The following is a 14,404-nucleotide window of genomic DNA, read 5'->3' as shown; positions in this document are numbered from 1 at the left end:
TAGGAAAGTTTCTTGCATACTTCGATTGCAGTTTGGTTGCTGAAGGTAAGATGCAGCTTATGGGCTGGCCACTTCTTCCTTTAGAACCCAGGCAGACAACGCAAGGAGAGATGCAGGGGTAGAAAGCTCCAAGATGGGACTTTGGGTGAGAAGCAGCAGAACAGGGTGGGAGGGAAGGAAATCGGAGTTATACCTTAGCATATTGTTCCAGGAGAATTGCTGCATCAACATACTTCCTTTTTTCAATAAACCTCCCTGAAAGAAGAGACAGCATTCAGTGTTTCAACAGGAAAAGAAAAAAGAAACCTTCCTCCATCTGATGAAGTATCTCTTTAATATATTGTGGGATCTGTTTTCCACTGTAGACATGAGTCCCCACTCCCCCCAAAATTAAGAAGCCAGTCCTGAGGTAAGATCAAGTTAACCATGGGTGATTTCATTCATTTTTCCCAGTGCCTGGTAAAATAACAAAAAATGCACCCCGATATGAACTGCAATTGGGGCTGCATGTCCTCCCTGTCAGAGCATATAAATTTGGCACCATGGCAACCACACTCTCTTTGCACAGAATCATGCAAATAAAATCACTCCGTTGATTTAATTTACATAAATCAATTCTTGGTTTCACTATGTAGGCTTCAAGGAATTCAAGCAGGGGAGGAGGAGAAGGACTGGCAAGGATGTGGAATGGCACACACAGAAGGGGAGGAAAAGTCATGGACACTGAGTATAGTTGGGCCAAAAGGAGAAGGAAGGTGGGGGGGGGGGGGCTGTGCAGGGTACTGAAGTCCTATTTTTGACTACCCTCGCTCAAAAACTCCATTTGGGTTCAGAGGGCCTGTTCAGTTGTTATTTGCCCCAGGCTTCTAACCAGAGTGAGGCAGAGAATGGCCCTTAGGCTATCGTGTTCCCACCCCACCCCTGGGTAAAAGTAGCAAATGAACCAGGAGGTCCCACATTCAATCCACAGTGGGGATCGTGGGGAAAAAGAGGGGGCACCATAACTCTGTGTGCCAGTTGCTGGGAAGCAAGTGCAGGAGAGGGCTCTTGTCCCCCGTCTTGCTTGTGGGCTTCCCAGAGGCATCTGCTTGGCCACCGTGGAAACGGGATGCTGGACCAGATAGACCTTTGGTCTGATCCAGCAGGGCTCCTATGTTCTTATGGGTGGGGACACTTTCCCAATCTCCTCCTGGACAGATGCTTGCGGGCAAAGTATCATCTGAACAGGCTCGAGTTTACAAAAGGCTCATTTTGAAATTATTCTCCATATAACCATAAGGGTGAAAAAGCTTGCCAGCTTCATACTTCTATTTCATGCTAAACTTGTAATCCACCAAGCCAAATGTATCCCACCAGCTGATGAAGCATCGCCTAGAGGGTGTTTGGGAATCCTCTTGGCTTTCAGCCCCAAGGCAAGCAGAAGACACCGATGGGCTGGGATCCAAGGAGCTGCCGAAGCTTCCATGTGGGGCCTGTGCTAGCCCAGTAGGGCGTGCGTATCTCTCTTGGAACACCTGCATCCAACGCTGCATTGCACACACTAGTGCTGAAACCTCTGTCAGTGGCCTGGCAAGGCTGCTGCTGGAAGAAGGTGTCACAAGCTTCCTTGGGCTCATGAAACCAATTTCACAGTTTTTTGCACCCAGCTGTGATTTATTGAGCCCCTGATGGCTGGTGTTTGGGGGGTCACAAATGCTTGGTTTGGGGGGCCACAAGCTGTGCAAGCCTGTGAGTGCTCATGTATTCGCATAGAAAACTGATTTCATGGAACTGAAATGAGGTGCAGGTAACACTTGCTAATATTCTTCCCATTCCATCTCCCACTCCTCCCTTTCTCTACCTCTCTGTTGAAATTTAGATGGTACGTTTCTTGGAGCAGGGGCTTGTCTTGTTGTTTGTTTGCTAAATTACTTTGCAAAATGCCATGTCCATCAAAAGTGCTACACAAATAATACTGACGGCAACATTTTTATATTGGCTCTTTTTATATTTTTTTATCTTTTTGATCTTTGATCTTTTTGGGGAGAAGCACTTCATAAGTTGTGAAAAATGATTTTAAGGTAACATTCAAGGGGCCTAACTGTGGGAAGACCACACAGCCTGGAGGGAAGCCCAAACGAGAGGTTACGTGTAATTGGGACACTCACCGGCCATGCTCCTTGCCAGGCTGGCCAGCTTGTCTTCTGTGTAACAGAGCTCTGCTGCCGAACAGAGGGCCTGCTGCCAGCTGCCACTGATCAGGAAGGCATCCAGAGCTTTCTCAAATGCACTGCAGCGGAAGAAGATGAGCCCCGCTTGCTCAGGGAGATGCTCCTGGATCAAATATTCTCCATAGGCATAGCTGACAGTCTGCAATATGTAGTTGCAAAGAAATGGAAAAAAGGAGGGGGTGGAGGGTGCTGTTTTTATCTGACCTGAGGGAGCATTGGACCAAATAGGTGAACTATCCTCCTTTGACCAAACAGGTTGGAGGGGTTTACAGATAATTGGTAGCTCCTGGAGCAAAAGTCAAACCGTTGGGTGATTGTTCCTTCATACTGCCTTGTCTGCCAAGGAACCAGACAAGTCTGCCTTGTCTGTTGCAAAGTACTGACCAGGCCAGTTTGGACCTCATGCTTGTCACATGTAAGCAGAGTCAGCAGAACCCAGCCCTCTCCTGCACTGGCATGTTGCAGAAGATTGGTACTATTGGTGGGAATTCCTTCAGAGAACTTTGCATTACTGAGCATCTCACTGAGGAATTCACCCACCCCCAATACATTTCTAAAGAATGCCAGGTTTCCACGGAACACAGTTTGTAAGCCACTGGCTTAGGGCAGGCCATTTCAGACTTTACTTCTGAACTCTTGAAAAAAAAAAAAGGTCTTGTTAAAGATGACACATCAAGAAGAAGCCACAAAGCTTACCCTTATGCAAGAGGACCTGGTTACCCTTCTGAAAAAAAAAGAGTCCTGACTTTTAAACTGACGGAGTGATTCAGTGTAAGTTACTTGCCAGTGCCCAACAGGGCCCGTTGCGTGCATGCAATCACTGCAGTAGGGCTTGCCTGTTCTCACAAATTGAGGCTTATGAATGAAGATGTACAGAGCAGCCCTTCACACACACCTTGTACTCCTGAGTGTCTGGCAGATACAGCTTCAGGGCTTCATTATACAAGTTCTGATCCACTACCAAGTTCAGGAACTCTGAAAAATGCTCTGGTCCTTAGAAAGAAACAACACACATGCTGAGTGGGTGAAAGCAAAAAATTCCACAGGCTTGCATGAGTCCATCTGGACTTACTAGGATGAGTTTGGAGAGGCAAGTGCTGGTGCCAAAGCACAACACTTTAGCTGCCTGCTAATAAGAATACACATCTTAATTCTTGAATGGAGAGCAAAAGGAGCAAGCAGTAGTCTCAGGCATTCCAAGACAAAATGTTAAACATAGTTATTCAGCTTCTGATCGATAATCCATTTAGCCCAGTATTCTGGTTGGACAGGAAGAAAAAATCCGAATAATATTGACTCAGTTCAGACATCACAGCAAGCCATGGTTTGTACTAACAATAGTTAAGAACCCACGGCATGGTTTGAGCTTCCAGGCATACAACAGGCAAACCAAACTATGTTTTAGAGCTGCTTGTCTGCTTTTGTTTTAGTTCTGCTCAGAACTTGACTTCATAAGTTCAATCCAGTATTCATGGTGCAGCAGCCTCTTTAAATGGAGCAAGGCCCTAGCTGTTGTTGTTCAATTGTTTGTGATTTCAGACATAGCAGCAAACTACAGTTTGAACAAACTGGTTCAAACAAACATGGCTTGGTTTTGCAAACCAGTTTCAAACCATGGTTTGATATCCTGCTTTTGCAGTGGTTTGTATGCTGAGTTAGGTTCAGACATCACACAAAACCAAGCTTTAATGTTGTGTCCGGATCCAGCTATTGAATACGATCCATGCATCCTGGCCATTATTTCAGTGCTTAAGTCTCTCCATTGTGGAGAGTACTTTGGCTGGATCGCAACCAGTTTTCATTAGACTGGGGTGGGTTTGCAAGATTTTAGGATCTTTTCTGTTGTGTCATTCAACCTATAGAACTTTCTCCTCACAGAATTAGGCTGACATCTCATTATGGCCATTTCTACATGAGGCTTTTATCCTGCACCTTTACCAGGGCTTCTGCTTCCAGATTCTTTGCAAGATTAAGATCAGCTTCTTTACATGTGCTTTTTTCTGGGGTCTGGTCTTTCTTTCTCTGCCTTTCTATATATTTCATTATACAGCCACTAGATGGCACTGTGGTATAGCAGAATTGCACAAGTACACTCTATATATTGCCATTCAGAAAAATACTGCACTTTTCTCAATCTAAAACCCCCCACGATAATCATCATCTCTTCTACTGCTACCAGAAAAGATAAGATGCAGCAAGAGGAATGTTCCTTCCAAGAGGCTACTTCTCCAGTGCACCTACCGCATTTACTGAGATGATGGAGAGCCTTCGGATACCTCTTCAAATATTTGTCTATACAGTATCGCTGGTAATTGATTTCCATTTTCTTAAGTTTGTTTAAAAATGGGAGATATTCCTTTGGATCCTGCAAAAAAAAAGTAAAATGTCATTATTTTTGGAAATTATGGACCATAGTCACCATGTAGTTGCGGAAAATAGGCAACATACAATAGCTTGCATACTTCTGCATCAATTTAAGTTAGCCCCTAAAAGCTGTAATCCATTTGCCTTCTTTTATGTTTGCTTGTGTGTCAAAACACTCCTTCCATTTTCAGCAATCTTCCATGTTTGTTGCAAACACATTCATGTTGTTTTGATGCTATTTTCTGCCCCATTTTCCTCCCCCTCCTCTGCCCTCACTGTCCTCAACTTCTTTTGCCCAGACTGCCATTTTATTCAATTGGCTATGAAGACACATGATTTTGTTGACGATGTCATGATGCTATTTCTGACATGATGACATGAACACTCACACACAAAAGGCTTGGGTCACCACGGACAATCCAATAAAATGGCAACATGGGCAAATGAGGTAGAGAACAGTGCAGGCAAAGAAGAGAAATTGCCACCGAAAAGCATATGTGACTTGGAGAAATTGCACAGAATGGTGTTTATGAATGTTGAGGAGCCTGGGTGGTGGTGACATTTTAAATTCTAACAAATGTCTTGCAACAGCTAGGACTGGCCAATGAGATATGAGCTACGGGGAAACAAAACACAACGAAGAAATTACCTTCTGAGATTTCTCTGCAACCATGATGACCAAATCAAAGTCATACGTCCCCAGCGAATGATCATACAATTCACTGACATCCACCAGGTACAGCAAGTATTTCAGAGCTTCTTCTGCACTGATGGATCCAACGGTTATTGACGCTTGCTCTGAAGTTTAAAATTAATCTTCTTAACACACCAGAGTTCACTTGCAAAAGCAACTGCACGTTAGATGCCTGAACTAGACGAAGCAGTGCGGCCTTTCACAGAAGTATGTTGCTCGTTGGACAAGTGAGCACCTATCCCCACAGCCTGATACAAATGTCTTAGGATCATATGTCTTGCCTTGCATAGGAGGATGTTGCTTAAAAGGATATTAAGCAAAGGGCAATTCAGCGGCGCCTCTCTCCATGGAAACTATGTAAGAACGTGGCAAACATATCGAAAGGAGATTTTCTTCTTATGTGGTGATTACGCCGCAGAGCAGGAGTTGCCAACTGGCAGCCCATAGCTGCATCTACCCTCCCATCACCATTTTCTCCAGACCCCTCCACACTGGGCTTGCAGGTATTGCTTCTAACCTGGCAGGCACCTCTTTGGGTGGGAGCTGAGAGGCAAGGTCTCATTTTCCATTCAGGTGAGCACCTATACAATGAGAAGCAGGCTCCACGTGCACAGCTTCTGACCTGCCCAATGCTGCTCCTTATAAAATCCCGTGCGTTAGGCAGGGCGATTGAGCAATAAAAGCCTTGTCCAGAAGAACATTTCGAAACATGAGACCAGTATTTGATCAAACTCCAGCAGGACAAGTGAGGACTGAGCAAAGTTTCCAGTGGTAGATGTGGTTGCTGCCTAAAAGGGTATTCAGCTCATCCCCAGCCAGCTTTAAACCTCTTAATATCTGACGAATCAATTCAACCTTAATACTGTACCTCGAAGTTCACGAATTCTCTGCAGGGCAGTTTCCAGTTCTGGGGGACTCTTTTTCACATACGTGGTCAGTATGGACAAGCAGTATCTAAAGAGGCCAGGAAGAAAAGACAAATGTTAAAAACTGGAGGCTTTGAGTGCTTCTTTATTTCTCTCATGACAAAGATTTTGCTTGAGGGAGAGTTGCCATTGAAATTTCACCCAAACCAAAATTCAAAAGTGAATGTAGAAGTTTTCCCTCAGGAAAAACAACTAGACAATTTTGAGGGAAGCCAAAAGAGAGTTGATAGGACGAGAAGAATTTCTTGGTGGCAGGAAACTTTAACTTTCCTACAAAAAACTGGAAGCAAATTTTGAATTTTCTCTTCAGGCAAAACATCCAAGGAATTTTGAGGGAGCCCAAAATGATGTATGTATAGGTCACCTTTCAGGGCCATGCCCTCACAATGTGGTGTACACAAAAGAACAATACACTAGACACATCAAATTGGTATACATTACTATAAGACAGCACTTTAGCATTGTAGATTTCAACAATAAGTGGCAAGAGTGTTGGACTGGGAGCCAGGAGATCCGGGTTCTAGTCCCCACTCGGCCATGGAAGCTCGCTGGGTGACTTTGGGCCAGTCACAGACTCTCAGCCCAACCTACCTCACAGGGTTGTTGTTGTGAGGATAAAATGGAGAGGAGGAGGATTATGTATGCCGCCTTGGGTTTCTTAAAGAGGAAAAATGGCGGGATATAAATGTAATAAACAAACAAACAAACAAATGTCTGTTTTCAGAAGAACACTAGCCCTTTATGAATGTTCAGCCTGCTCACATGACTAACGCGGGGGGGGGGGGGGGCAAGAGTGTGCATGCAGGCCCCACCCCGAACATCCCCATCCCCTCCTGCCCAGTTCCCTGCCCTCCTGTGTTGACAAGGAAGGACTGAAGGGGGCTTCAGCAGGGTTCCCAATTGCGCAGAGGCTTTTTCAGTCAAGCAAATAAAAGCAAACTCAAGCAGAAGCCCCCTCCACAACTTCCCACTCAACCTGGGAAATTTGGGAACCTAGCAGGTAGGCATGGGAACACTGGGGGCAGGGCTTGCCTATGTGCCCTTGCCCCCAAATACCCTCTTAGCCTTCATGTGAGTAGGCTGAATATCTGCATAGAGTTACTGTCACAGATCCCTCTTTTATAAGGTTATTAATGAAAGCTCTGTCAAGTTTGGTGGGTAGGGAAGGGGACGGGGAGAAATGGAGATACCTAGCCCTTTCTTCAACCCCAGTCACCCCACACATAGCCTAAGTGGAAAAGCTGGCTGAATCCCATCCCTTGCTTCACCCACTACATTGTGAATGGCTGAAGTAATTAATGGGATAATGAGGAAGTGAAGGCCGAGAATGCTTACACCCATCCTCATCTCTTCTGTCCATTCCTAAGGTCATTGGAACAGAAAGAGCAGGAGTGCCAGGCTTGCTTTTCCAAATGGGCCCTTGCTTGCTGTTACCCTAATCAGACACAGCCTCGAGGCCCTGAGAAGAAAGTCAGAGAATGCACCCCACTCCTTAAGCCAGAAGCTCTACTCCTTCCTCTCCCACAACTTTGGACCCAAGCTTTTAGGATTTTTAGTGGGTGGTGGGAGAGAAAGGAATGGGAGAGAAGAAGGAATATTTCCTCGTTCCTCACAGTTCTTACTCTGGAACTGCTTGCAGAAGGGGGAGATCTGGTAAACCCAGCTATTAAGAAGCAGGCCTAATCTAAACAGCCCTGTCCTGCGTTCTGTTTCTGGTCACACTAAAATGTTGAGAACTGGGTTTTTTTATGTGTAGATATTCTATAATCATATGTCAAGTACTTAGAAACACTGATGTTCTCCATGGCTGTTCTCATAGCATCACAGATGAGGTCAACCTTTTTACTATCAGAATTGTCCAGCTCACAGGCATTGGCAGGGTCTAGAGGTGGGTACATGGTCTTCGTGAAATCTTCTTCTCTAGGAAGAACCACATAGGAGCGAAATTCGGTTTCAGTAGGTCCATAATATAATATGTATACAGCATAAACATATCATGTAACAATGCCGACTAAAATAGTTGGAAACAGTTGTATGCTACAGTTCCTCAAAAGAACAAAATGAGACATTGGGCATAGAATTCAGCTGCCTAAGAGACACCACTTTTTAATTTAAAAAATACAGGTTTCTAGTCCTTAGGATTGCAAAGATACTTGAAAATGTACAGTCAGGCCTAAGGAAATCTCAGAAGCCAAAGAAATTCCTGTGATTGGGATTTCATTGTCTATATAGCTCATTGCTCCTCCTCATAACAAGCAAAATCAGAATGAATTTTGCATAAAATAAAAACTTCAGAGTAAATTATACGAAGTAATAAAATAGTTAACAATTAATTTTTCATAGTTTACAGAGATTGCAGAATCCAGCTTTTCTTAGTTCAGAATTTGGAATTTTTTTTAAATTGCAAGGTACACACATCCCCTCCCTATCAGTAACCTGTCTGTTACCACACTCTTACATACAACCACTGAGAATGGTCATGAGGAGATTCGTGGCAAGGTGCCATTAGTATGCTGATGACACTCAGTTCTATGTCTCTATAACATCTGGGTTGGGAGAGGCCGTGCATGTTTAAAATGGACCGTGCATGGATGCAGTTATGGGCCGGATGAGGGCTAACAAAGTGAAGCTGAATTGACAAGATGGAGATCCTTTGGGTGGGTGGTTCCCAGGCCTGGGAACTGGGTTGTTCACTTGTTCTGGACCTGGTTGCACTCCCTTTGAAGGAGCAGGAGTGTAGTTTGGGGGTGCTCCTGGATTCATCTTTGTCACTAGAGGTGCAAGTGACCCCAGTGGCCCGGAGTGCCTATTAACAGCTCTGCCTGGTATGCAAACTACTCCCATTCCTGGGCAGGGACAGCCTAGCTGTGATCCATGCTTTCATAATCTTATGGCTAGACTACTGTAACGTGCTCTGTGTGGGGCTGTCCTTGCACCTGGTTCGGAAGCTGCAGCTAGTGCATAATGCAGCATCCAGGATGATCAGTAGAGCACCTAGATATACACATATTACTCTGTGAAAAGTGCACTGGCTGCCTTTTAGCTAATGAGTCATGTTCAAATTTGTTGCAGGACCAGGATGGCTAGCTGACCATCTTCCTGTATATACACCCAGTTGACCCCCGAGATCTGAAGAGGCTTTACTGGTTGTTCGATTGCCAATGCAATGTCTCCAGGTAGTGATGCATAAACAGCCTTCTCAGTGGTGGTACCGACCCTTTGGAACACTCTCCCATGTGTGATTCAAGAGGCAAAAACAGCAGCAAGTTTTAAATGCCTCTTGAAAACACTCATATTCACACAGGCTTTCCCTGACCTGTGAGGGACTCTGTTGCCCCCCTCTTTTATGATGATGAGAACGATGTAACGTTTTTAATTGTTTTAACTATTTTTATTTATTATTTTTATCTTCTTTTTACAATGTAAACTGCTTAGGGATTTTAATATATTAAGAAATACAGAAATATTATAAATAAAGATATAAATATTTAAGGGTGTATGACTTCCCCCTCAAGCAGTCCTCACAGAAAGTAAACATAACAAGTTGAATCCAAAATACCCAATTCCTCCTCCTCATTACCTCAGCTCCTACAAACAGCCTCAATTATTTTGTTCCTTTTTCACCTTGTATTTATGCTGCTCTTCTGAGATCTTGCTCATTTCCTCTCAGCATTCTAAAGACTTTCAGGACAAGAATTTGCTCAGAGTCTAGTTATATGCTACATATGAATGCATGAAATAGAGCCCTGACACCATTTTTGAAAAGGTGGAGCAGCTTTGGGGGAGGAGGGGGAGAGACAGTTTATAGCATCATCATTATTATTTTTTTGTTCCAAGGGAGAAAAACCTTGGGAGGGGCAGATTTCAAATAAAAAAATTACATATGGGAAAAGGGTTAGTTAACTCCTTGGTCTGAAATGGAAGCATATTACTAAGCAAAGTTGTACTCACTTTAGCTCCGTGAGAAACAAGTTTATATAATTCACAGAATCAATTTGTTTTATGAATGTTTCCACGTTTTCCAGAAAAACCTGAAATGAAACAAAGTATTGTTAAACTTTACATCAACCTATCAAATTCCTGCTTCTAATAAAGGAACCAAATGCAAATTTCATGCAAAAATGGGCATTCACGGCCCCTTTGCAAAAGCAGTACATATGGCTTGCGATGGATAAACCTGTGCAACTCCCATGCAACCTGTGCACGTATCAAAAATGGTAAGAGGAGACGTTATTTACATTTTTGTATGATCTGGTGCCAAAGTAATATTTCCTGATCTTTTAACTTTGGATAAGAGATAGGGAATATCCCTATCATCTAGCAACAAAAAGTTGTCAGTTGCTTCAGAGCCATTTTTTTTACACACATGCAAATTTAAATGGCTAGGTCAATCACCTAAAACTCATACAATTAATCAGCTATGATCTCCTTAGTTGGGTGAACTGCCTGAAGGACTATCAATATGCTGCATAATCTTTGATGTCCAGGTTTCTCCCAGGGCAGGTGCCCTTATCACCCCACCCTCATACTGACTACTGATACTGACAGTATATTTTGGTTTATAAGCATCCATTCACAATATCCATCACCGCTCTCTAAGACGCCATCTGAGTAAAATGACAACACCTTTACTGAAACTTGCCTTTGGATTGTGGTCATAAATGAGGTTGAGATTGATTCGCAGCTTCCTCATGCATTCAAATGCTTCTTTAAACTGGAGGCTGGTAGAATAGGCAGAATGGCGCCAGTCAGTTCCAATATGGTCATGGATCAAGGAAAACACATATAATATATATGGTCTCAACGCACTATATGTAGGGAAGCTGGTCGGTTTGACTCACCAGTCCAGCCACTTGCGAACTTGGGCCAAAACAAGGGCTCGATGATGAATAGTCTCTAAGTTTCCTCTTGGCACCTACAGGAAGATCCCAACATACATTTGCCACCATGAACATCAACTGCCAGTAGCGGGGGTGCGGGGCGTGCCATGGGCCACTTTCCAGCGGCTACCCCTGCTGAAGCCATTTGACATGGCATCAACTGCCTACAGCACAGGGAGGGACCTGCTTTCAATTTTGAAATGATTTAGTGCAAGTGCTTTATGGCATGTTAATTTTGTTAGCTGCCTTGAGCTAACAAAAAGGTGGAATTATAGATGTAATAAATCACTAACAAATACCCTTTAACATAGCATTTGGCAGACTTCTGATACCTGCGACACACTATTTTTCTGAATTAAAACTGGAAGCGCCACATGCCGAAACATTTACTTTCAAGGCCTGGATAGGAAGGAGGCACACCTAGTTCCTTTCAGACAGCCAAGGCCTCTATCTGTTCTTCGTTTGGAAGCACAGTGAAGTCAGTAATTTAACATGCACAATACCTATATTTCAAGGATGTGCTCACCATACTACCACCAACTGGAGGTGGAATACTGGCATGTGAGGAACAAGGGTGCAGCCTCAACCTCACCTCGACACACTATTTTTCTATATGGGGAAACGTTCAAACATGAACCTCCGCACCCACGCTCCCACGCTGTCTGAATGGTACACTCCTACAAGACCTGCATGACAGAATTCTCCTGTTCGTGTAGCCCAGGTATTTTTTCCCATGCAACAAATAAAACCAAGTTGGAGCAAGCCACTTTGGGTTATAAGAATAAACAGAGCACTGACCTGCAATATTAGCTTTGTATCCTGTGGCACAATCGTGACTATCCGAGATCCTCTTTCAATCTTGCGCAGTGTCTCGCAGTTGGTGACAGAACTGCTGCCCAAACCTGATTGTAAAGCTAAAGGTACCACAATCAATGGGATAAAAGCTCAGGCCAAAAGGTAAAACTTCCCATCCGTTTGATTTTTTTATGAATGAGAAAGGACACCCACTGGACACACACCCAAAACCCAGAGAGATTCTGAGCATCTCTACACCAGCCTAAAATCCCATATTTAAAATGGGGCTTTCTGCTTCCATTTTAAATGCAGGATCATGACAGACTCCCTTCACACATGCTTCTTTCCCCGCCAACTTTTCCCCCTTATCTGAGTCTTCCATATGTTTCATCAGACAGCCACTAGGTAGTGCTGTGGTCTAGTTCTTCTTATTGCAGCTTTTCCTTTTTCAGGAAGGAACTCAAGTGGAACTTGACCACAGTTCATAACAAGTGTATCAAACACTGTAATTTGATAGCTCATTATCTCCGATCTTTTAAAAAATGGAATAAAGCTCATTTAGTGCGGGAGATGTCCTGGAGGTTGACAACATCATCTAAAGGACCTGCAAACTTCCATGAGTAACCTCAATAGCAGGATAAAAGCTCCGTGTGAAGAAGCCCTCTGCCTTCAACAATCTACAGTTTATATAGAGTGTAGAGAACACTGTGGAGCGATAGTGCGCAGTAGTAAAAATCCTATACATTAACCCAGATACTAGCATGTACCTTCAGTTGCTGAAGCTAAGCAGGTTTGTCCTATAAACTGCTTGGATGAGAGACCACCTGGGAACCAAATGGTCAAAGCTCCACAAAGGAAGTGCAGGATATAATAAGTGAATAAGCTTTTTACAGATACCAGTATAGCATTTTCCCATGAAATCTCACCTCTGTAAGGCTGTAACAGCCTAGTTCAAAGTAGTTGTTCTTGACTCATTATGAATAGTAGAGCCTTGTTATGAAACTGTTAACCAAAGCCTATCCAGCCATTACTTACTGGGGAGAAAGCCCCACCTTTTGAACACAGAGAAAAAGGATTGTATTGATTTTTGCTGTACTGAGCTTATTTGAACATGGTATTTCCTTGATCCCCTGAAATAACAGAGGTTTCTGTCTTAATGTCAGGGAGATACTATTTTCAAATAAATGCAGTATAGCCTGGATCAGACATGGTAAGTAGGAAGGTGCAGAGTATATGTGTGCCCAAAACCCTTACTGGGTTGAGATTCCTCCTTCGCAACTATTGTGTCTGAATAGTTCCCACATCTAACGACTGGATAGGATCCCCAAACACTTCTCTCAAGCATGTAGTTTTGGGAAAGTGATGCTGCAGGGAAAATTCACACATATGGCCAATTGTGTACTCTCTGAATATACAGCAAAGTGGAATGAGAAAGTGAGTTACCATAAAAAGGAGGAACGCTAGCAGCCACTTTGAAGAATCAAAAGCAACAGCCATCCATATATATTTGGGAGTAACATGTGAAGGAGGTCCAAGAAAGAACAACTGATCAGGGCATCCCTTACTGCTAGGCACACTGGAGATATTTACCTTTCAGGGATGTGCTCCTCAGAGACAGGCACTGACAGGTATGAGAGTGTGTGGTCAACAACAGAAACTCATCATGAATTGCAAAGGACGTGACATTTGAAGCAACCTGTGGAAAGCAGAGTCACTAGGCCATTATGCAATCTTTCTTGTCAGAGAGACAACAGATGAAACAAAACCATAACAACAATTAGTACCTCAATGTCATTAATAAAAAAACGACATCTGTCAGTCAGGCCAAAGATGGTTTCCTAAGAAGACAAAAGCAGGATACAGGACAACGTTAGAAACTAAACAAGCTACAAACACGTGATCTATGAATGAGCTAACAATCAGAATTGTGCACCAAGGTGATCCAAAGTCTGCTTATACAAAAAAAGCTAAAATCCATGATCCGTATAAATTATGCAAATAAAAAACATTTCCACAACAGTTTGCATATTTTGCATAATTCATTCTGCTTTCACTTGTCACAGGGATGGGGAAGGAACTATGTAGGGATCAGAGACTCTACCTCCTAAACACTGGAAATGTTACTCAGCACCCCTCTGGCTTTACTGGATTGATTGATTGATTGATGGATATGTATTCATTATATTTTTTATTCACCTAACAACAAATGTTCTCTAGGTGGATGATAGACGTTACGCACGATCCACACAGTTTCAGGCATATCATTATAAGGGTTAGACAAACATTATTTTTTAATAACAAATGGAATTCACTAGAAGCTGAACGTTGTGCCAGTACCTTGTTCTGTGTTTTTTTCCCTGTGCTTGCCCGGAATTGTGGAATGCAAAGCCCTGACTGGCACGCAGCTGAATTAATGGCGCATCTAGTTTGGCCCTCACATGCAGGAGGGAATGCCTCTCCCTAAATGGTGCCTACTGCAGTACATGTTTGCCCTTTGGTTCAAAAAATATTGCTTTGATTCACAAGTAAATTTAT

General features: G+C 43.3%; 1 protein-coding gene across 2 annotated transcripts in view; it reads right to left on the bottom strand.

Moving 5' to 3' along the window:
* The window catches only part of ELP1 (elongator acetyltransferase complex subunit 1), a 53,589-nt gene that overhangs the window by 9,872 nt on the left and 29,313 nt on the right, over window positions 1-14,404 (bottom strand). For both annotated transcript variants that reach the window (XM_084835010.1, XM_084835011.1), the window contains 13 exons: window positions 13,654-13,707; window positions 13,460-13,565; window positions 11,873-11,988; window positions 11,036-11,109; window positions 10,837-10,915; window positions 10,146-10,225; window positions 7,977-8,114; window positions 6,137-6,222; window positions 5,224-5,372; window positions 4,452-4,575; window positions 3,106-3,203; window positions 2,148-2,349; window positions 194-255 (listed from right to left, as the gene is read on the bottom strand). In XM_084835010.1, coding sequence (XP_084691136.1) covers window positions 194-255; window positions 2,148-2,349; window positions 3,106-3,203; window positions 4,452-4,575; window positions 5,224-5,372; window positions 6,137-6,222; window positions 7,977-8,114; window positions 10,146-10,225; window positions 10,837-10,915; window positions 11,036-11,109; window positions 11,873-11,988; window positions 13,460-13,565; window positions 13,654-13,707 — 1,368 coding nt within the window. The remainder of the gene's footprint in view (window positions 1-193; window positions 256-2,147; window positions 2,350-3,105; window positions 3,204-4,451; window positions 4,576-5,223; window positions 5,373-6,136; window positions 6,223-7,976; window positions 8,115-10,145; window positions 10,226-10,836; window positions 10,916-11,035; window positions 11,110-11,872; window positions 11,989-13,459; window positions 13,566-13,653; window positions 13,708-14,404) is intronic.

The sequence above is a fragment of the Heloderma suspectum genome, chromosome 2, assembly GCF_057233095.1.
Source record: "Heloderma suspectum isolate Gila_16-S chromosome 2, 16-S_ref, whole genome shotgun sequence".
Classification (NCBI taxonomy): domain Eukaryota; kingdom Metazoa; phylum Chordata; class Lepidosauria; order Squamata; family Helodermatidae; genus Heloderma; species Heloderma suspectum.
The sequence above is the reverse complement of the archived record's forward strand: the minus strand, read 5'-3'. Positions and strand labels throughout refer to the sequence as shown.